The 25389-nt window shown below is 32.5% G+C and overlaps 1 protein-coding gene across 3 annotated transcripts; it reads left to right on the forward strand.

Moving 5' to 3' along the window:
• Nucleotides 1-93: 93 nt before the first annotated feature.
• LOC113514501 (uncharacterized) lies at nt 94-23993 on the forward strand. 3 transcript variants are annotated; one of them, XM_031908195.2, is made up of 14 exons: nt 94-471; nt 2007-2168; nt 2933-3021; nt 8815-8896; nt 10805-10886; nt 12838-13045; nt 14437-14566; nt 15698-15875; nt 16826-16940; nt 17839-17923; nt 19032-19096; nt 19949-20072; nt 21694-22830; nt 23865-23993. In XM_031908195.2, exons 1-14 carry the CDS (start codon nt 460-462, stop codon nt 23991-23993), a joined length of 2598 nt encoding a protein of 865 aa, XP_031764055.2. In that variant the 5' UTR covers nt 94-459. The 3 variants fall into 3 exon arrangements, with proteins under 3 accessions (XP_031764055.2, XP_052752802.1, XP_052752803.1); XM_052896842.1 differs by lacking the exons at nt 2933-3021; nt 8815-8896; XM_052896843.1 differs by lacking the exons at nt 94-471; nt 2007-2168; nt 2933-3021 and having other exon boundaries at nt 8815-8882.
• The last annotated feature ends 1396 nt before the right edge of the window (nt 23994-25389 follow it).

Below are 25389 nucleotides of genomic sequence, written 5' to 3' on the forward strand. Positions count from 1 at the left end.
GCAAACTAGTGGGGAATGTTTTTAAAAAATACAATGAATGTGAAATTGCACGGGTTTGAATTCCTTTTTCTTTACTCTGAATTATTAAATAGCTTTTGCAGATTATGTGCACAGTTTAATTCGAGTATTTTCTTAATACATCTAACTAATTTATTTATTTATTTGTTATTATAAATTTATTATAAGAAATATTTAAAAAAATCCACTCAGGGTTTGCTGGAAGAGAACCCTTACAGAGTTAAGCTCGCCTGTTGTACATCTTTATTTTATATATATTATATGTTGTAATTTTTTATGTACAATAAAGAATAAACAAATAAATAAATAAAATTTTAATAAATTAACAGTGTAAGAGAACAAAGATGTGATTAATTACGTTAAAAAGACGAATTTATTGTAAACTGATAAAGCAATGATTGAAAATGTTCTGCAGCGGAGAAATCAAGGAATAATGTTAAAATGTTTTCGAAGGTAATTTTAATACAGCTGTTTTTTTTAAGCTCCATACGTCCGGAAGAAGAATGTTCTCAATTCATCTGAATATTTTTGCAACTATTCTACACGCTTCTACATCATCATCATCCTCTCAGCCTTTATCTCTCTACTGGTGACCATAAGCCTCCACCATAAGGGTTTTGCCAATAGTTTTGCTTGGCAATCAGGTGGGCAATCACAGTTAGGCTTTGGTGCTGTATTCAGAGGGACGTTGCTACCCATCTCTCGGCCATCAAATTACCTCACTCGTCTCATACGACAACCACGAGACAGTAAGTTGCGGGCTGTCTATGCCGACACCACACAGTGTTTTTTACAGTAGACAGTGTCTATTGCTATATTGGTGCCTTATTAAATTTCGGACAATTTGGACTGCCATTTTTTTTGTAGAGCAAAGAACTGTCAATAAATAAGAGCACAATAACTAATAATTATAAATTATATCATTCGTCACAGCGCCATCTGTTTTAAAACTAAACGAAGATTGTACTAGTATCCATAGACATCCGATAGATAATTTTATATTTTATATATATAAAGAACTCTTGTACAAAACTGCACTTTCTAGATTTTGCATTTGTAAATAAAATTTTTACAATATTTCCATTTAGATTAAATGTACAGTTAGTTATCGAAGTTGGCTGTTATTTCCTTTGTATATATAAGTAACTACATAAAATAAAATAAAATTGAAATATTAAATAATATTTATTTATTATAATAATGCATTAATGTACATAATATAGAGTTGTTAGAATGTTATTAGAGTAAGTACACGAACCCTGTTTGGGTGTAGCAAAGTTATATTGATAGGTAGCTAATATACATGCATTAATGTCAATTTAGACGATGATTTAAATATCCACAGAGTGATCTGAAATAAACAAACATCAGTAGTTTTTGAGTTTATCATAATGGATAAACTCAAAAACTACTCAAACAATTTTAATAATTCTTTCACCTATACAAAGCTATTGTATCAGCGAATAGCATAGGCTATATACTATGTTTGAAAATCTTATCAATTTGTACGAAGCCGAGTCTGATTACTAATTGTTGAAAATATTAATTTCTAGTAGACGTGATAGAGTTATCCCTATCATATTTGATTGCATTATCATACGAGAATAGGGTGTCACTATAAGACATTCTCTATTAGACATTCTCTATTAGAATTTAGACATTTTTGTTTGTATTTTTAATTATGCTGTTCCTGATGTTCATGCTGTTCATTTATGTAATAATTTACGTGTAATTAAATCGAAAAAATCAACTAGTTTCAGATTTAATTCACAGCCGCTCAAGATTAAGGATCACGAATTGATCCCGAAACTAGTCGATCTTTCTCAATCTAATTACACGTAAGTATGTGTTCTTACCAAACTGTTCATTTATATTAACAAAATTCAAATGAATTGGTAACCTCCTTTTTTTAGAACACATTTAAAATTTGAAAATAGAACGCACTTAGAAAAAATAATCAATGTACCATATTATTTTTATGTTCACAGATTGTAATATCAATTGTGATACTGATTTATGCACTAAACATGGTACAAGCATCTACAGTGATAGACAGTTTGAGTCAAAAAGGTATTTACATATCGGATTACTGTCCGAAAATGAAATATTGTGAGGAGGGCTCCCACGTTATGTGTATGTACTACAATCCAGTAAGTATTTATTTATTTATTTAACTCTTTATTGCACCATAAATAAAAATATACAATGACAAGTGAATAATTCAAGTGAAATACAGTAACATAAATACAGATTGAAATATACACATAAAGGTACAAAAGGCGGTCTTATCGCTAGGGCAATCTCTTACAGACAACCTTTGATTAAAGGAGAACAGATAGAAAAGGGCAGGTGGCGCAAGAGTGAATTAATATTTTTTTGTGCATAAAATACAAAAACCTGTAATGCACAAAAATATCAAATACATATAATTTATTAAACTACTTACTATAACATTATCAACTTATTTCGTCAAAATTATATGAAAAACAAAGTTTTTTTTTTTTACGTATCATTTTGATATTTTTTTCTGCCTATGAAATCTCCTTAAATTATACTAGTATAGATAGAGTGTCTCCATACAAATACTTCGAGAAAAGCGGATCAACTTTTTCATACAATTTTGCGTGATAAATAGTTACGAGTGTTTCCATTATAACTTCTATATTTATTTTGTTTTATAATTTTTGCATATTTTTAATGCATAAAAACTCATTTTGTTTATTAAATAATTAAATATAGATACGTCAAGACACATTATGTGTGTAAGTATATAGTACACTGATAAAAAAACGAGTCGGCAAATTTGACAATTGGCTGACAAAAAGTTGGCCCGTTTTTGAGATTGGATGCTCTATCTATATAATCTAAGGATACGGAATGCAATTTAAATCGACATTTCTACGAAATATTGCAGGACCAAATTATGGGCCCTCGCTGCAGCAGAGCGTATAACGTGTCCATAACACCGGATCTGGCTAACAAGCTGCTAGAAGTGTCGAACGCGTAAGTTTTATTTCCAATTAATATTTCAACTTTGCAACGCTGCGAAGAAAACCACGTTAAAAAATAGTACAGACATGTAACTACGTAAAAAAGCGACTTCAATCGTAAACGTGTCTTCACACAGACATTAGACTATATAGATAGAGCAGAGTAAAAAACAAAGCGAAATTTAGTCAGCTAAACGTCTAATTGAAATTGTCCCATTTTTTTTCAGCTAAAATAATATGCGTACTTTATCAGTGTTACAAGCAATTGTATTAAAAACTTCGCAGATCAGGTCGATTTATTTTTTATTTTAGTCGGGAACTATTTCTGATATATAAATATATATATGCACAATATTGTTTATAAATTATTTTCATGTTTTAATTAAAATAGCAGCCATGGTTTTATGAATAAAAATATATAGGTATTAAATCTATTCTCATATATAAACAAAAGTATTTTTTATGCAACTTCGAATGAAAAACTGATGACAGCCCATCTGATGGAAACTGATAAGCGTCGTCTATAGGCATGAACAGTACCATAGACATAATAGAGTATATTGTATCTATTGACTTTATGCGTTGTCATTTCTGAGGACTTAGGTATTATGCCACTGTACCCTGTCATTTCAATGCCATATGCCCACCCTTAAAACCGAAATACAGCCATGCAAACACAAGTGCTTCACGGCAGAAACGCGAACAGTAATCAGTGATGACAAGCATCATTATAAAACATTATGCTCTGTTTACTTCGTTATTTCAATATAATCGTAAGTACTTTGTGTTATTTTTATTTTTCAACTTAACCTTATATTAATTTCTTCCATGTATAATATTTTTTTTTTCTACTTAGAATGGCAAACAAGCTGACGGCCCACCTGATGGAAAGGGGTAACCGTCGCCTATAGATATGAGCAGTACCATGGATATAACAGAGTATACTGTTTCGCTCATGATACCCCCCATGCGTTATCATTCCTGAGGACTCAGGTGTTATTCCTCTGTACCCAGTAAATTCACGCCATATCCCACCCTTCAAACCGAAACACAGCCATGCAAACACAACTGCTTCACGGTTGGAACACGAATGGGACAGAGGTACCCAAGCAATCGACTTGTGTACAGTCTCCTCTCTGGTGAATACTTAATAATACATACTTGTATACTGATTCATGCACACATGGATAAAAAATTTGGCCTGTTGTTAGCAAAACTGTTTATATATAATAACTCCATCTATCTAAGAAGGTGGCATGTGTCATTACATTTAGAACAATAAATATTTAAATTTAGAACATATAATCACCTATTTGCATGTGTAGCCTACTTATTATTTATTGAAGTTGCTAGCGGAAGCCCCAAAAAGACTATTACTGAACTATTTATTTTTTAATTAAATTAATTAAAAAATAAAAGATTGTAATAAAAATAAGGTCTACTATTGATCAATCTATCTTTGGAACGGTCTCTCTCGACTGTTAGCAGAAGTAGATGGAGACGCATTGCGACGACCTCAATCGCGAAGGAGGGCCTCATCTTGGCCACTCTGTCAAGAGTGTACGACTGAAGAGAGATTGATCGATCTGTTTTCGTGGTTTGATGCTTACGATATTGATTGAGGGGTATTCACTTGCACCATTTTCCTGAGTCACCTCTTGGATGCTTCAGTACACTGACTGACAAAGTTACAATTAGTTAAGTGACAATTTCCAGATATTGTCTTATTTATAAAATAACATATATTTATAAATTTAATTTCCTTTCTTTTCTTATTTTCCCTTTAAACTTAACCTATTTACTGCTCATGTCTATAGGCGACGGTTACTACTTTCCATAAGGTGGGCCGTCAGCTTATATGTCATTCTAAATTGTTTAAAAATAAAATTATATATTTATTTATTTAACATATTATGTTTATATTTATATAATTCTAATTATATGATTATATTATATACATATATTTAGTATTACTTTATATTTCCTCTATTCAATAATACACCGCCTACTTATTTCTCGGTTTGCCCAATAGTTGACTGGTAGAGAACACTATCCGGTGTTAAATCCGACAAATGTACATAGAATTACACTGTGCATTAAAGTTTAAATAAATAAATATGTAAACATGGGATAGAATCCCATGTTGAATAATAACTATCGTGAGGCATACTATACTGTAATTGTAACCGTGAACCGCGCTCATGAATGAGGGCTCCTAGCAAGTTCGAAACTAGACAAGCATCTCCGAATTTAAAACGTGATTAAAAAATTCATAAGTAAATAATTAATAATGCCATTTCACATTTTTTGCCACAAACTGATTCTTCTGCTTCACAAAGAAAAATAGTAGTTTCAATCGTCTCAGAATTAATATTTTTTTGTGTTGGTTTAACACAAAAAATTATACAAATACAAACAAATACAAACGTATTATAAACAATAAAAATAATAATAGTGAGACAATTTGTCTATAAGTACGTCTATGATGAATTAAACACGTATCGAATTATCCGTGTTCCTAATTTCCAATAAAACAGCTCAGCCAACGGATAAACATTCAATTAATTCTCAATTTCGTTTCATAACAACAAACTCCGATACGAGTCTCGTGATAATCTTCTTACTTGGCACAAATTAAATTAAGAGAGCTCAATAGATTCCCTTTTACAATTTTTTATATCTGATACACATAAATAAGGGAAAAGCTCTTAAAAATTAAAAAGAAAATATCCCCTTATAAGTGGCTTTTATCCAAATTTGGAAGAGGTTCGCAATTCGATTATCTACAGCTATATTCAGGGTTGTCAAAATTAAGAATTAATTTTATAAAGAAAACTCAAAAGTTACATTAATTTTATTTTATATATATATATATATATATATATATATATATATATATATATATATATATATATATATATATATATATATATGCTTTTGTACATTCACTTAGAATATAGATATTTGGTTATACCATAATGTACACTGGCGGGCTTGTCTCTTGAAGGGATTTCTTCCAGTCAACAAAAAAGAGAAAGTATATACAGGGTTTTTATATAAAGCATAACATAAATGGTGCAAAAATAAAACAACTATTATACAAATAACTCATTTGTCAATTGTATTATCATATTATAACTTCCATATTATTTTCATATTTTCGACTTATTGTTTTCCTGAAAATGTGTTAAATACGTAACCCAGCATTTGGAAATACTAAAGTATAATTGATAATAATAATACATTTATAATTTTACTATTTACACTTCTCTTTATAAGTAACAAGAAACAAACACAAAATCTTATCATTCCTTAGAAAACGTTTTATTGTTTAAATAAATTACAAGCTTGCTGTCTATGGTAACTTTGAAAATAGTGGTGTGCCGAGTCAAGCTGACTTGATTACCGACTCGATTACTGACTCGAATACTTAACAGATATTCTAGTACTAGAGTACTCAATATGTAGATTATAGGTTTCGAGGACTCAAATACTAATCTCTTGTTTATAATATTTTTTTATGTCTCAGTTTCAACATGTCATTAATTTTAGCTTAATTACTAACCAAATATTATTAAACGACTGAACATTCATTATCTTTATTAAAATTGAGTTTCAAAAATCTTTTTTTTTATACAACTTAGAATGGCAAACAAGCTGACCTACCTGATGGAAAGTGGTAACCGTCGCCTATAGACATGAGCGTGTACATAGTACCATGGACATGACAGAGTATACTGTTTCGCCCATAATACCCCCCATGCGTTGTCATTCCTGAGGACTCAGGTGTTATTCCTCTGTACCCAGTAAATTCAAGCCATATCTCACCCTTCAAACCGAAACACAGCCATGCAAACACAACTGCTTCACGGTTGAAACACGAATGGGACAAAGGTACCCAAGCAATCGACTTTTGTACAAAGTCTCCCTCTGTATAATAGAATCAAGCAATTGAAAAATTACTTTATTATAATAAAGTGGTTACCTACTCAAATACACAAACAAGTATTGGAATACTCGTTCGAGTCAGAACTGGAATCAGGCTTCGAGTCTTTTTTAATGAGGATCAAAATATTCGAATACCGAAAAAGGCCGACTCAACGCATCGCTACGTGAGGAGTGTCTACTTATTTCAGAACTGGCAAGGGTAAAATCTCTGTCGTCTACCCTGCAGAAGCTGTTTATGTTGTAAAGAAGTAAAATGCTTTCAATAACCTCGAAACTAACTGACCCAATTCTAAAACTTTATTGTTTTTTTTTTAAACAGAATTCTGTATCACATCCTAGTAATATATACATATATATGCATCATCCCTCTTAAAATATCACCATAAGCCAAACTGGGATTGCCAACCTGCCTGCCAAGCGTGGCAAGTACTGGCAAAACTCCTCTTATGGGGGCTATGTTTAGCAGTATACGATATATATATATATATATATATATATATATATATATATATATATATATATATATATATATATATATATATATATATATATATATATATATATATATATATATATATATATATATATATGCATAACTCTTACAGTTTTACTTTGTATCAATTGTTATACACTCTTATACAATGTACAGTACAATAAATTATTTTTTTCTTAAACATGCTTGGAAATGTGAGCATTATTTTAACAATCTTCTTCGAGATAAATCAAAATTGCCATACTGGCCAGATACATGCGGGTAGCGGCCGTCAAAAGTGGCCGCTGCAGTAATGTACTATTAAATAAATGTATAATAGAATGGTAATCCCGCCTTCACTATCGATATACTGTGGGACATCACTAAGTAGTGTTGCCAACCGTCCCGTATTTCGCAGGACGTCCCGTATTTGTTACATAAATTTAAGTGTCCCGCCGGGACAAACCGTGTCCGGTATTTACGAAAATCCTTATGATTCGACTCGAGATTCGACAATCTGACCAATATCCGTAATAATTGCCCGCCGAATTTAATTAAATCCGATTTACTAAATACGTTTAACTACGAATTAGGTTCCTTCTTATAAACATGTCACAATACAGAAAGACGTATAACTTTTTTATGCAACTTAGAATGACAAATAAGCTAACAGCCAACCTGATGGACAGTGATAGTGGTAATTATAATATATAGTATAGTTTTAGGTCTAAATAAAACGAAATAAAACAAAAATGCAGTGAAATTTGTTTAACCCGGATAAAAAGAGAAATCCTGTATTTAAAAATTTCTTAGACGTTTATCATCAAATCTCTAGGTAGTTCCATGGAAAATTAGAATAAATTAATGAATTGAAACCTCTTTATTGTTTTATTCAAAGAATGATACAGATCATAAAGATTACTTAGTTATTTCTAGTTGAATTTCTCACGATGGATTAACAGATCTGTTTTCATCCTCACCTATCTTCCCATAATGGTGTCCCACTAGCGAAACCGATAACGCAATCGAAATTGTTATTCCATTATAATCCATTAAAAAAATAAGAATACGGGCAGTTCGCTATTATTTCCTATGCCTTTACGATACTGAAGAAACTGATAGCAATACGCAAGCTAAACTGTACTCAGTCTCCTTGTACGAGAGTTGGTTTTTATTTAATGCACTGTACGGAGTGACCATTCTAATTATAATAATTGTATTATTCTATGATATGTTTCCACAGAAATTCCCAGTAGAAAGAAAGAAAATATTTTGCGTGGGCAAAGCCTTGAAGCCAGCTGATACATAACAATGTTGGCCTAGATTCATGTTTACTGTTTATTTATTATAGATATACAATAACTAAATAGAACTATTTTGTTTCAGTGTCAGAAGTAAAATCGCCCTAGGCAAGGAAAGGGGCAAAGACGGTGATTATCTCCCGAGGGGCTACGGTATATTCAGATTGGTTTGACTTTCCTAATATTTGTTCTTCTTTTGATTTAGTATAACTCTAGGCGAAGTCACGTTTTTTCGAACTTTATCTGATAAATATGTACATTAACGTTCTGCCAATAAGGCACAATTATAGAAAAAACTGGTAAATATTTTTCACATATGTAGATAAAAAGGCCCTTCATACACGAGCCGCGCTGCCTTGTGCGCCATTTTCATAGACGATACAAACTTGAAAACTATTTGTACTACGCCATATGAAAACCGGCGAACTCGTTACATACGGCGGCGTGACGCGTTCACGAGCCTTACAGAAAGGATAGGAGCGATAAATCAAAATACACTTATATTATATATCCTTGGAAATATACATTTCCAAGGAGCATGGGTCAACGTATTAAAATAATGTTAATGAGATTTGTAGTGCTTTAACCGTAAAGCAGTTGTGTTTGCATGGCTGTGTTTCAATTTGAAGGGTGGGATATGGCGTGAATTTACTGGGTACAGAGGAATAACACCTGAGTCCTCAGGAATGGCAACGCATGGGGGGTATCATGGGCGAAACAGTATACTCTGTTATGTCTATGGTACTGCTCATGTCTATAGGCGACGGTTACACTTTCCACCAGGTGGGCCGTCAGCTTGTTCGCCATTCTAAGTTGTATAAAAAAATCTATATATAAATAATACATAAAATAATACATATGAGAGAGGTAAGGTACAAAGGCGACCTTAACTCTACAAGAGTTCTCTTCTAGTAAACACATAGTGGAAATGAGCATCAACGTCAGCGGTTAAAGCGGTGTACAATAATATAATTCTAGTGCGAGATAGATACAATATAGTTTGCATTGGTGATGTCCGCTCGCGAACGGAGAACCAAGTTTTTCTACAACTCCGACATGACATATCCTTGTCGGTAACTTTGCCCATCAAAATCACATTTTTATTTTTCTTTTTTTCTAATCTTTCGTACATATGTTTTTTTTTTTAAGTAGGAACACAGATGAAATAAATCAGTTCTAGATGGCGTATTAAAAAAAAATATGCTGTCATCATCATCATATATCGATCATTATCAGTCATCAATCACACCGTATGCTTGACAGCATAGGGACTAATTTCCTCGTTATATATAAAAAAATATAATATGTTTGACTAGTAGGTATGGTGTTGAGTCCGCCTTTTACACTGTCTAGGCTTATAAAAGTTCCTTATAATAATAAATAAATAAAACATACTGTTTCTTTTTATTGTATATGTTTGTATAAATTTTTTAATAGATGAAAATGGTATGGTTACCCCTGCGCTAACGGGATACGCTGGCGGAGCACTAGTGAAGGGTGATAGATGAGAATGAAAACAGGTCAGTTAGCCCATCATGATGAATTCATCAGGATTTAATCATGATAGTTTCCAAGGGGAACCGCGAGGACGTCGACCTGGTTGGGTATATCGCTAGCCATAGGATTCTCAGTCTCCATTACTAACAATCAATTTTCCCCCAAATTATTTGTATACATTAATATCTATTTAATAGTGTGCCACTTACCCGTTGTCTTTATCTCAATATCCTCTACCCAAAGGTTGTCTGAATGAGATTGCTTAGCGATAAGGTCACCTTTTGTATCACTTCTCATTAATATTTAATAATAATCTCTCTATTGCGTACAATAGAGATGTATATAAGGAGTATTTATACAGAATGTGCATATACAAAAGGCGGCCTTATCGCTAAAAGCAATCTGTTAGAGACAACAATATTTACTGTATTTATTATTTTTTAAATGTTGCAATAAAGTGTAAACAAATAAATATATCTTTATTCAAAAAAAATATAAAAATACAATCTTTGTGTACAATAAAATATAAAAAGTGAAAATAAAACAAAACATAACACTGTATTCTTTTATACTTGTAGCAATGGGATAACGAGCTAGCGACTTTCGCGCAAGTTTTAGCCAACCAGTGCGTCTTAAGACATGACATGTGCAGAGCGACTAGTAAGTTTACTTGTATTTGCTCACATATGTATTAACGTATCAAGGGGCACGGTAGTGAACCCGTCAAGTGAGCACAATCATACTATCCTATTTCTGAAGTAACTCACGACATTTTTTATCACTCTGTATCTTATCTTATTTTTCGCATATGGGGTCAGCTAAGCTGATGCACGTCGACCCATACGGATCTTTTGTGCTTCCCCCTGCCTTATACCATCATTTCATAGATCCTATGTGTTACCCTAACGATATCCCGCGGTTTAAGATATCTGTAGTCCCCTGGTTCTGGATAGGCCGTTCCCAGTAGACTCATACACATACTTGCCAACGAATCGCAGTTGCACATCAAGTGTTTCATGGATTCCGATTTCATTCTGTAACTTAATTGTGGATAAAGCAAGAAGTGTAAATTTTTAATGATCATAAGTATGTACTATAACTAGCTATATTGACAATATGTCTAATAATTATTTGTCAAATTTCATTAATTTTGTCATTGGCACAGTCACAGATCATCAAAATTCTAAGGTACTTCTAGCAATGTCACAAAATTTAAATTTTTAATCTTAATTAACATTCAGGAGAGAGAAAAAGAAGGAAGGAAAAAATTAATTGTCCCGAAATTTCATTATACACTTTCATTAACTGAATAATAATGTAAATGCAATAGCCAAGTCATTATAATTATTATGGTAATAATAATGAAATGCTAATACGGTCTTCCATAGACACTAAATAAAATAACTGCCTTGATTAAATATACATGAGATGTCACAATTTTTTGTAGTGAAACAACTGCATTGCGAGACTTGGCATTTATTTACATTTTATGTTTTTGATGGGATTAATATTTCATATATGGCATTCCACTGTAACCTCTTGTGCAATTCTCAAGCGCTTGATACACACACCTTACTGTCTTGTACAAATACTACACGCTTTTCAGTATAGCACAATAATAAATTATGTAAAATTTTGCTCTGTAATAAAACTAGGACTTTATTCGTGATAATAGTAATTATTTTGATTTAAAAACTGAATTACTGAACCGATTTTAATAAAATTTCTTTGGAGCCAAACTGTAAGTATATGTTTTTCAGATAAAAGAAGATTTTTCCAAATAGATTTGCAACCGTCAGAGTTATGAGGTCAGATTGATCCCATAGAAAGACCGATCTAAAAATAATTCCTTTAAAAAAAATATAATTTGCCAAATCAATTTATTTGTAAATAATGGAGTTTATAACTCTGATGAGTAAAAAAATTAAAGCTTTTGTTCAATTTACAGAGTACAGAGGAATAACCTGAGGACCTGAGTTCTCAGGAATGGCAACGCATTGGGAGGTATCATGGGCGAATCAGTATACTCTGTTATGTTCATGGTACTGCTCATGTCTATAGGCGACGGTTACCACTTTCCATCAGGTGGGCCGTCAGCTTGTTTGCCATTCTAAGTCGTATAAAAAAAAATATTTGAATAGGTTTATTATTATGAAATGTTGATAATCTATGGATCTAAAAAGACTTAAGATAGTATTTAATTCTATTTTTTTTTTGGAACTATATAATAATTACTACTGTCCTTTATTTGGAGTCCTGATTTTGTAACCTTCATATAGGAGGGGAGGAATTATTAATAATAGAAACTAAGGGCCCCATTGCTAGCAATATACCCAACCAGGTCGACCACCACGTGATCCCCCCTTGAAACCATAGTGCTGAATTCAAAGTGTATTCATAACGATGAACTAACTGACATGTCTTTTCATCCTCAGCTATCATCCCTCACTGGTGCCACGCCAGTGTATACCGTTAGCGCAGGCGCGATTACCATTCCATTATCACCCATTAATAAAAATCTTCGACATAACACAGCCAATATAATTTGTTATAGCCTATGGTTGTTTATATTTATCACATTGTAATAAATTTAAGAATAACAAAATTCCAGAAAAGTTCCCGGATCCCGGTCAAACGGCAGGCCTCGTACGATTTTCGTATCCCGACTGGTACCCCGTCTCCAAAGCTGGTCACTTCACCAAGCCAGGGTTGTCAGCTTCCAAATTACTATACGCTGTCATCCAGACCCTGAAGTCTTGGTACGGGCAGAAGGGAGCTGTGACCGCTAACATGATCACCAGTTATCCAGATTGGTCGCAGTAAGTATCTTTTTAAACTATTATCTTTGTATAACAGTTTAAATTTCCGACTGTCTCTCCGGTGACGGGAACTCCGTTAACACTTGCTGTATTAATTTTGTAAGTAATTAATCTGAACAACGAACGTTCTAAACTCAAATATTTTCAATGTAATATATCTACGATAAATCGTCGTCTATCTGTGCATTTTATTTTTTAAACTACCTACAACAATGCTGATACTAAATATACTACAGAGTGGTTTAAAATTAACGTTTGACTCAAGTACGAACATACAATATCGACCAAAAATCACGATATTATATTATGCATGTATTATACATATAAACCTTCCTCTTGAATCACTCTATTTATTAAAAAAAAAAAACATCAAAATGCGTTGCGTAGTTTTAAAGATCTAAGCATACATAGGGACAGATAGCGGGAAGCGATTTTGTTTTATACTATGTAGTGATACGTCATAGATAGCTTAACGTCATTTTTTATTATAAGATGACGTCACATTTTCGTCATTATAGGATCGTGACCTGAAAATGACAAAAATGTAATGTCTTTTTAGTATCATAGACGTCACTATTCTACTTGGAGACTGTAAAATAAAATAAGACTGGAGATATTTCGTGAGCTTGTTTCAATCAATTGTGCTCCTTTATTATAGGTTATTTTGGCAACCTAATATTCAATACTTATTTTCAAATAAAGGAATACCTATCCCAATTTGACAATTGATAGTATTTTTATTATTGGCATCCAATTTATTTCACTTCATCTGTAATGAGTTTTCAAAGAAACGGTATCAAAAGATTTATTCAAGAGAAGTCGATAGGCTATGGTTTTAACAAGAGAATTCTATAGATATCTCGAAATGTAATTTTGAATTGAATCACTCGTGCATTTAGAAACAGATTCTGATGAAATCTATTTATATATATTGACTGACCCCCGCAGCTTTGCCCGCATGAACCCCGTCTCCCCTTGCAGTGGGTGTTTCTATCTTTTCTTAATAGGGCAAGCTTCGTGCAAAATTTCATAATTTATAACCAGCAATATCGATTTTTTTTTTCTTTTTATTTACAAAAGCAATAGAATGAAAACACATGGCCTCCTTCTCATATCAAAAGAGACATACGTCCAGCGTGGGACTTTAATTCGTAATAAAAAAATTGGTAATACAATAAACGCTCTATATAAGCAACTCATTTGTACCAATTTCAATAAAAAAAAATCTTATTGGGAAAAGTTGCTTATAGGAAAAAAAGGAGTACTGTACTGTCTAGAAAATATTTTATTTATTTATTTTACTAACTAAGCTGTATAGAATAAATGAAATATAAAGAATGTTGCTTATAGAAAGATTGCTTATATAGAGCATTCACTGTATGTGCTTTCAGGAACCCAAACAACCAGGCCGGCAGACTATACTTGGAGATGATTTACGGACCAGCCACACACATGGGCTGCGGTATATCTGCGTACACGGAATATGCCTACTACGACAATCACGCTGCTCTTAACTATAACGTAAGCTATTATTACCAGTGGACTATACAAAAGTCTTCTTTCATGTGTTCCTGGCATAAAATATCTGTTTGCATGACTGTGTTTCTGTTTGAAGGATTTGATATAACTAGTTCACCTGATAGAAAATAGAAAACATTGTTATTAGACTTGAGAAGTGCCATGGACATAACAGAATATATTGTCCATTGTACCCTACCAGAGGGAGACTTTGTACAAAAGTCGATTGCTTGGGTACCTCTGTCCCATTCGTGTTTCTAGCGTGAAGCAGTTGTTTGCATAGCTGTGTTTCGGTTTGAAGGGTGGGATATGGCGTGAATTTACAGGGTACAGAGGAATAACGTCTGAGTCCTCAGGAATGACAACGCATTGGGGGTATTGTGGGCGAAACAGTATACTTTGTTATGTCCATGGTACTGCTCATGTCTCTAGGCGACAGTTACCACTTTTCATCAGGTAGGTCGTCAACTTGTTTGCCATTCTAAGTTGTATGCAAAAAAAACCCTTCATGCATTTCCGTTCCTATAAACAACTATACCTTCGTACTCTGTAATTTTCTGATCAATCATTATCGTCAATTAAATTCCTGCCATGTAGTCCTGGCATAAAAAAGCCACCCGTTCCTTTCCCGTGAGTGTCGTAAGAGGCTACTAAAGGATCTTAACAACCGTAGGATGGGTAGCAGCGTCCTTCTTAAAACATCACCAAATTCTAACTACAGTTGGCAATCCACCTGCCAAGCGTGGCAACTACTGACAAAACCCTCCAATAGGGTGAGGCATACGTTCAGCATTGGAGAGTCAATGGCTGATGCCGTCCTTTAAAATAAAACACTATCATGGCCCAGCTATTGTGGCAACATAATAGCAAGTGAGACAGACTGGGTACGTCTCATTCAAATGACTACCTTTTACAAATTCTACCCTTTTTTTTTGAAAAATCCTAAACCATCCCAAACCTATTTTTTATTTTTCACAATTTTTTAATTTTGAAGAGTGACTATACAAGTAACTCCTCAAAATTCAAAAATTAACGCAAAATATACAATACACAGTAAATAGAATAGATTTATAAAACGTTTGACGTTTTTGTGAATTAGAGAGTAAACTTAAGAATGTGTTAATGTTATTCCAGTCGGTACAAGTAATCTGCAATTACTCAGCTCGATCCCGTAAAGGTGGTTCAGTCTACGACACCGCTGTACCTCGGAGTAATTCAACCTCGGAGTTTACCATCCGCTGCGGCTGCCCACGAGGATCTGATGAAGACGCCGACTGCTTGTGCTACAACACACCCAAGAAGGATGTGACTTGTAAGAATAATTATAATAATTTTCTGAAAACAAAATTTCCTTTCGAAAAGGTTCGAGCCTTAATCCTAATACAAAAATAATATATGACGATCACATCCAACAAGTATAAAGCGCGAAAAGTTAATATAACGATCCTCACTAGACCGAATAATGAATTGAAGTATATTCCAGGGCAGAAAAGGCTTTAGACCATTGCTTATAGCAATCTATGGAGGGAAGCCTATATTCCACAAATAAATATTGAAACAGACTAATAATGGTGGAAAATTAACACACGACGATGGATCATAAACGTTGTCTTAAGGTGTCGTTCATCTACTTATGAGATTAGCTACTGTAGACAAAGACACATAATAGGTCACGCAATCAATCACCGCATAATTTTCTAGCACGGCGACCGTAGTCGAAATCGACTGGATAGATATATATTCTCGAAAGTTCTGTCTAACCATGCGAAGCCGGGCCGGAATCGTCGTATTAAATGTAATGATTTAATTTGTTCCAAAAGTTCTCTCAAGTACCATCTATTAATAGTGACGCCTTTAAGCCACTTAATCTTTCAACACTGGCGCCTATATTTCCGAAGTTTACTTGCTACTTACTAAACTCGGTCAAAGCTAAAATGCGTTTTGATGACACACTAAACAACTTTAGGCGCAGTTTGTTCCTAAAGACATGCATATTATATAAAAATACCTCTTTTTTCCATAAAGGAAAAGACTTGAAATCCGTGAACGAACATACATTAGGATATCTGGAAAATAATCTTAATATGTTTATTGAACCACTTAACTTATGAACGCCTGCAATATCGGGGGCATTACGCGCGCGTAATAACAATAACTTTATAATAATATTAGGTTGCCCATTCAATGCTGAGACCACACAGTGACTATTAATATACTAATTTTGATTTATTTATGCTCATAACCTTTTAATTACATTTACAGCTCTAAAAATAAAGACATATTCCAACAACGATCTTGACTGTAACCCATCTGTAGTTCTGTTGCCAATCTTCACAGTAGAGGACGCTCCCTCCCATAAATTGATTAATGGCCATGAGTAAGTATCATCAAGATATTAAGCTAATACCTGAGAGCCACCTAGATACTAGTATTAGTAATAACAGGAGTGGGGGGGGGCTAAAAATCTGTTTTACGCGAATTAAAATAAGATTCATTTTACTTTTACCAATTCAGCTCATAGCTGGTAGGTTTTCTGGAAAAAAATGTTATATATTACTAGATGTATTCCGCTACTTTGCCCGTGGTCGTATCGAGATGCTGAATAGCCTATACCTATGCTTTGGTCCAGAAATAAGCTATCAACAAAAAGAATTTTACAAATCCGACTGGAACTTCTTGAGATTCAAAGAAAACTTTTTCGCTTTATTGTATACCTGTAGATAGACTAAATATGTATTGTAACTAGAGTTATTTTTATCTAGATGGAGCATCGAGTATCAAAAATATCCCATATATCACAGATTCCCAAACCATTTTGGACAAGAAACCACTTTTGCAAAATGAACTAGATATCCGTACTTCCATAGTCAAATTACTTTAAACATCCTATCTCTAGATTTTCCCTGTTGATAAAAAATACTTACCAGTTTAAAAACTTTGCAATTGGTTATTGAATGAACTTGACATCATTTTCTCATCAAAATTTAACAAAATAAAATGAAAATACAAAATTAAATAAGTGTAATTAATAATTATTAAAACAAATTACGTAAATGTACTTAAGTAAATAAATTAATACGGGTCGATTTTTAAATCTTGTCGACTCCCAAAATCAGTTTTTGTTTATGTCGACCTCTGAGAAACCGATGTCGGCCCCAGGGGATTGATATCGACCACTCTGAGAATCCCTAATCTAGATATTGTTGATCTAGGAAAACAGATATACCTAATCTGTTTCCTTGGATCAATGAAAAACAGATTGCTTGTTTGAATAGGAACGAACGAAACACAACACTTCGGGATAATTTAATGGATGTACTCGACTTCGAAGAAACAAGTCTCAGTATGTCCACAAAAGAGGTAAGTAATTAAATATAAGTAGAGAAAACTGAGTACTGAGTACAGAGATACTCAAATTTTAAGTTTTAAAAACAAAATAAATCCTTATTAGTATTGCAAATATAAAAGTGAGTTTGATTTAATATTTGATTATAAAGTACAGATTGTCAATGTAAAAGAGATAGAACATAATAATATATATGTTAGAGCGAGATAAACAAGTAGGACAGTCACGTACGCAATATAAAATCGAAGATTATTTGGCGGGAGAGTAAATTAGAAAAAGGAACCACAAAACTGTGCATTTTTTTATGATTACGATTTAAAAAAAAATATTTCTTTAATCATCATGATCATCATCACATCAGCCGTTAACTGTCCACTGCTAAACATGGATCTCCAAATAAAGAGGTGTATTGCCAGTTATTGCCACGCTTGGCAAGCGTGTTGACAACCGCAGTTAGGCTTTAGTGATATTTAAAGGGTGATTGGGTCTTTACTAAACTACTGTTTAAATACAATATTATAGAGCAATCAGAAATATTTTATACAAGAATTAATAGAAAAACATATCTAATTTAACCCAAATACAGTTCTGAAGACCCACGAATTTTCATTAAAATTGTAACAAATAGATAATTTTTTGCTATTTTTTTCAACTTTAATCTCATACAAATTTAGTGCACACATTTCCAAACACACACACTAGTGTAACTATACACATACACTAGTGTTTTTGTGATTACATTGCCAATCCAGCAGTGTAATAATATACTATGCCTATGTATTTAACCAACAAACTTATTTTAGTAGAAAGATCGTTTCGTTAGAAGGTTGGCGCTAAAATAGCTCTCGACCAATCGTTAAATTTGGCATACAAGTAGTATATGAGATGGCAAAGGATACAGGCCGGGTCGAACAAAGTTGCGTGAAAAAATTAATAATTATTTAAAAAAGAATTAATTTGAATTTTTAATTTCCAGATACCATGTGTATTGTTATAATATATTTTGTGATGTTCACAGTGATATTCAGTTCTAGATACAGACAACGGTTACTGCTTTCCATCAAGACAGCCGTAAGCTTATTAAAAAAATAAATTTATTATTTATTTATTTATTTATTCCAGCCTCACATTCATAGAATATTAAATGGAATAATTAACAGCCCACGTCCGAAAATGACGCTACCCAGGTAAGCACGCGCAAATAAATAAAAATTAATTCCAATGTCAGAAAGGAGAAATTCTCAATTTTATTGTGCATCTATATTCACCAACCGAATATATATTATAACATATTTGTAATATGATATAGAACAATTTTATGATTCTTTTCTTTAAGTGACTTCAAAGAGGAAGAGACTTTACACGTATTTTGTGTATGTGTGTGTACATTTTACACGACAGCATTATCTAAACTTTACTTAGAACAGAAATATATAATTCCTTTTTGCAATAACAATTGAAGGCGCAAAATCCTGCTTGTGACGAAACGAAATCTTTCGATATACAATTCCGCATTCGAAATTCAAATTCAAAATCAATGCCTTTTAATTACTTTGAAATTACAAAACAAGTAACAAAGCCAGTTTGAAATAAGAACAGATTCAATATTAAGAGCGTTCATAACTTTAGCTCGCCGAAATAACAACGTCGCAACTATCTGTAAATTTTTAAAAACAATTTTCAATATTACTGATTGCTTATTTAAAAATTTCTCTGTTAGCAAGCTAAAACGTTAATCATGCAATAATATTCTTATTAAACTGTCACTAAAATTTGAATTTTCAAATTTGAAAATTCCATAGCAAAAAACTTACGAAGTAGGTGTACAGCTTTCACTGGCAGATTAGTTCATCAGCGGAGCATTCTTTAAATAATCAATCAAATACCATTAAATTATCAATTGTTTCGAGAATTGACAGATAATTACGACGTTGAAACTAAAGTTATAAACGCTCATAATTTTCTCGCAATAAAAGTCCTTGTTTTTTTACGTAACGAAATCCACTTGCCTTAATAATGTAAATTTTGTTCTATTTCAGCCGACCATTAAAGCGAGTGACTAGTGTAAAAAATCGATATTTCACAAAGAAATCCGTAATCCCGGATCGTCAGCACCATCACAAGCAATCTCCACGACCCTCCTCCGGTCACGTCTCGAGTAAAGTAAATAGCAAGTATAATCTTAAATAAATAACCTCATATTAAAAAAAAAACACCTTGTTAATTGTAGTCTGTACGCGATAAGGTAAAATACATTAATCTTAGATAACAAGACCTTAAATGGATTTCTGATTAATAGCTTAAAATACATTTGGATATTACAATAGTATTTTAAGCAATTTCTAAAAGGAGGTTCACTGTATTTTAAGCAAAGGTGATTCTTTTATTAGCTTCTATTTTTTTTTTTATGGCTACGTTACATCATTACGTTGCCAGTTCTGAACCGGTTTCGAAATTTCTTTTGAAAATATATAGGGCTTACTCGTATGTTGGTCGGGAATTTTGTGATGATTACAACTGCCTTTTTTCTTTTTTTTTTAATTCAAATATTTTCAGTCTTACTTATGTCATAAAATCAGTAATTTTTTTTTGAGAATTCAAATATAAAAATTTATTTGTTTCCAAATAATTTACTGATTGACAATGATGTGCTATCTGTTACCACATTGGATACAAATAACCTTGGCGTGATGTCACCATGTCGAGTCTTACGTTCGCTACAATGTCCAATGAACAATTAATAAACAGATCCTGACTACTTCATGAAGAATTATAGTCATGAACATATTTTTTTGTATTTCGAATGGAACTCGTTCCTCATTCTATGCTATGTTTACAAAATCTGACCTGTATGAATGATTACCAAGAATATTAATTGAAAAGGAAAATTTCTGTTTGTTACGTACCTTGATATTGAATATTAATAAGCAAACTTTAATTTTTATGGTTTAATGTAAACACCACATAGATATTACCGTAGTAATTTAAAATAAAAGTCTATAAAAAAATATATAATTACCATTTAGCTGTATCCCGCGACTTCACCCATAGTCGTGTCGTAGTGTTAAATAGCCTTTCTCAAATGTGCTATCAAATTCCAAAATAGTTTTTTAAACAAACAAACATATTCTTCCACTTTATGTATTACTTAGTATATGTTATAATTACAATTATAAGTAAATACTTACTCATAGTTAATCGACGTGATACAAATGAAGATCCTAAATGTCAACCTTGCCATTTACGTATTCAAGACAATGGGATCGGTGTTTACGTATGTCGCATTCTAATGGAGGCCCTCATCAAAAGCTTCCTTAATATCCGATATTTTCTTATGTAAATATCTACTACGTGAGCAATAGAAGTGAAATATCATGACGTTTTAGGGTTAAATATTTGGAGTTATAAAACGTTATGATTTGTTACGATATCAAATTTCCAACTAACTTCAGCAAAAGAAAACACCGAGAACAAAGCAAATTCCAAGTAAGGTTCGCCCTTTACCACACTGAATTCTAAAGTGCTCGGTAGAATTCAAATATGAATGTGGACATGTCAAATGTTATGTTCACAATAACAGCAACAGTTCGCAATTTTTTTTACAACACAGGGGGCAAACTGGCATGCAGCTCACCTGATGGTAAGAGACTACCGCCGCCCATGATCACCTACAACACCAGCAGCATTGCAGGTGTGCTGCCGGCCAAATATGCCTGACTACCCCATTAGGTAACAATAGATCTATATTATTATTAAATGTGCATTTAAAAATATGTAATTACAGAGAAGCAGCATATTTTCACGTACCACAATATTCGAAATGCCGAAACATAAGGAAAATACTCGGCTGAAAATTCTGCGAGATATTAAAAAGGATGTCATTCCGAGGAAAGATTTCACAAATGTAAAAAACCTCGTCAGAATTTACATGAAAGATAGACGAAACAAAATTGGAGTAAATCAAGATGCATCTATTAGGAGTGAACAGAAAATTCGCGAGAACAAACTTGACGTACAGCATAAACAAATTTTAAGAATAAAAGTTACGACAGAATCATTTTTGAATACTGCGGAAGAAGAAATCATAAATGATTATCATTATTTAAAAGGAAACTTTCAACCCAATACCACAAGTGAAGTTCCTACAGAAAAACAGCTAAATATAATAAGCTCTCATGAAGAGGGTGATAAAAAACTAATGACGTTGCTTGATAAACTAGAGCAAGAAGTTAAACATATCGAATTGCATGGCAACAAAAAAGATATATTTGATGCGAAAATAAGAAAAATTTATAATCACGTTATAGGTAAACCCGTAAATCTTATATCAAAGCAAGCAGATATTTTGAAAAGAGATACTTCATATAATGAAATCTCAAATAAATTCTTTAAAAATAATGTATCTAATGATAAAGAAATTATGGTAGAATATGATAAAGAGAATAAGAGTCACAAAGATATTGAAGAAATTGGAACTAGAAATTTAAAAATGAATATGAACGAAGCACTTAATGAAGGCAAACATAATATGAGACCTGTTTCTAAAATAACAAATCAAAACACATTAACGTCACGTGACGAAAAAACTGGTACAGAATATAGAAATTTAAGAAAGAATTATGATGATGAAATTATAAATAAACATCATTATGAAAAGATAGCGAGAGACAACCATGAAAGGTTGTATGATGATCAAGAATTGAATAAGAAAAGATATAGTAATAGGGATGATATAAGAAATATTTATAGAAGAAACGATAAAAGTTCAAAATACCTTTATGATGATGAAATTTTCAATAACAGAAATCATATTGAATATGACGACGTGTTGGGGCCGGAGCGGAGACAATATTATCAGGATAAACTTGATAATTTGGAGAGAAAAATTCAGAATACCCGAAATTTTAGACACAGGAGTATAGTTAGTATCATTTATACATTATCTTCATAAATTCATAGGTATTAGTAAAAAAAAAACTTATTTACAAATAAAACTATCAACAATGACGAACGAGCTGATGATCTCATGAAAATTGATAACTGACATATGTCATATAATACTCATCATATCGTATTTACGTTGCTGCTCTAGAAAAATAAGGAGCTATAACTTTCGTACTCATTTCAGACCGAAACAAAATAATGCACATTTTGCTACTTCACGGCGCACCCACAGTATAAAATATAATCATTTTGCCCATTCATAATATATCACTCCTTGTCCCTCTTCTAAAAAGTAACAAAATTAAATTGGATCTTCGGAACATAAATTTAATATGCCTATAATTTTCTGTGTGGTTCCGGCATAGAATAAGCCACCCCTTACTATTCCGTGGGTGTCATTAAGAGCAACTAATTGAGGGCGAGAGATGAGCAGCAGCGTCCCTATTAAAATATATCCAAAGCCTAATTGCGTTTGCCAATCTGTCTACTGGCAAAACCCCCCAAGGAGGAGGTTTATGTTCAGCCGGGGACGGTTAAAGACTGATATGATATTTATGTAAGTTTATATTCATATGTATATATATGTATAGTTTGTTTTAAAAATATGAATGGTATATATATATATATATATATATATATATATATATATATATATATATATATATATATATATACTCCATACGACATCGCCTTATATAAATATTTATATTAATTTCGATATTATATATTGGATATTTGATAGATTTGTTATTGAGTCAGTATATAGATAATGTAACTACAATATATATATATATATATATATATATCTAAATATGTAAATATTTATATTAATTTCTGTTTAGCACTACTACTGCCCACTCACTATTTCCTATGACACTGTATTAGGTTGACTGGACGAAATCTCTTTTAGAGATAAGTTCGCCTTTGCTAACATTGTTATTAACTTATTGTTGTTACTGTATGTTTTAGTACAATAAAGAACATATTTTTAAAACAAAATTTATTTTTTAGCAGGAAAACAACCGTCATGTTCGTCGGATGAGACCAACAAACCAAAATAACTTGCGCTCGAGACGAATTAGAACCCAAATGGAACCATTGTATATGCCAGATAGAGCGAGATTTTTGCATGGATTCTAAATAGATCTTAAATAAATATTGTAATACATAAATAATATGTTTTAATCATTAAATTATGCCACAGATTTATTACATTTAATATTTATTATCATAATTATTACAACGCACATTGTCCGGGGGGAGGGGGATTGTTAGTAATGTGGACTATCAGTCCCATTACTAGCAATATATCCTGTCAGGTCGACCTCCACCCGGACCTCCCTGGAAACTGCGCGCTGATTTTCTGGTGTATTCATCACGATGGGCGAACTGACCTGCCTTTCTATTCTCACCTATCAACCCTCACTGGTGCCCCGCCAGCGTATACCGTTAGCGCAGGCGGGGCTACCATTTCATTATCATCCATTAAAAAAAACGCACATTGTCCTGTGTACTGTAATGTTTTACATAAACTTTAATATAACAAATTGTTAGACAAAAAAATAATGACTCTTGAGTTAGAATAGAAAAATCAAAATTCGTTGTCGTTTTGAATTTTTGATTTACAAAATTTCAATCATACAATATATTCATTAGCATGGATAGATTCTTTGTTTTACATACTGCTAACAATTTTGATTTTACCCTGCATCTTACAATATTCAATACATATACCATACATTACAAACATTATGTTTTTCGACATACATTTAAGTGGAAACAGTCAATATGGTACTACAAGTTGGCATCCATCAGAAAAGGTTTTTTCGAAATTGGAAACAAGAAATAAAGTGCCGGCCAGATCAGAGGTTTTCCATTTAGCAGTACGCACAAATATACACAACACTTTCAGACATCAAAAGAATTATGTCGAGTGGCGGGGTGCTAACGCTGTTATTTTTTGGCGTCCGCCCGGCGCAGATGGGTACTGTTTACTTAGGACCATGCTTTCAATGTATAAAGCGTTAAGTAGTAGATACGTGCGTTATAAATTACAAAAGAACACCGAAATTTATTAAAGTAATCGACAAATAAATAAATAAAGCTAATATTTTTTTTTATTATTTATTTATTTCTTATATAAAATTTAACCGCTATCTATTCACGACATTCTTTAAGGTTTTGTATAGGTTATAAAGGTTTTTTTTGATGGGTAAAAATGGTATGGTAATCCCGCCTGCGCTAACGGGATACGCTGGCGGAGCACCAGTGAAGGGTGATAGATACGAATGAAAACCAGGCCAGTTAGCCCATCATGATGAATTCATCAGGAATTAACCATGATTTAATATATGGTATTGTTCATATCTATAGGCGACGCTTACCACTTTCTATCAGGTGAGATGTCAGCTTGTTTGCCATTCTAAGTTGCATAAAAAAAGTATACCATAACATTTTCACCCATCAAAAAAAAATTAATAAATAAATAAAAAATATATATATATATATATATATATATATATAACTAAACGGATAA

This window comes from Galleria mellonella, unplaced genomic scaffold, assembly GCF_026898425.1.
Source record: "Galleria mellonella isolate WM207_F2 unplaced genomic scaffold, CSIRO_AGI_GalMel_v1 utg35, whole genome shotgun sequence".
NCBI lineage: Eukaryota > Metazoa > Arthropoda > Insecta > Lepidoptera > Pyralidae > Galleria > Galleria mellonella.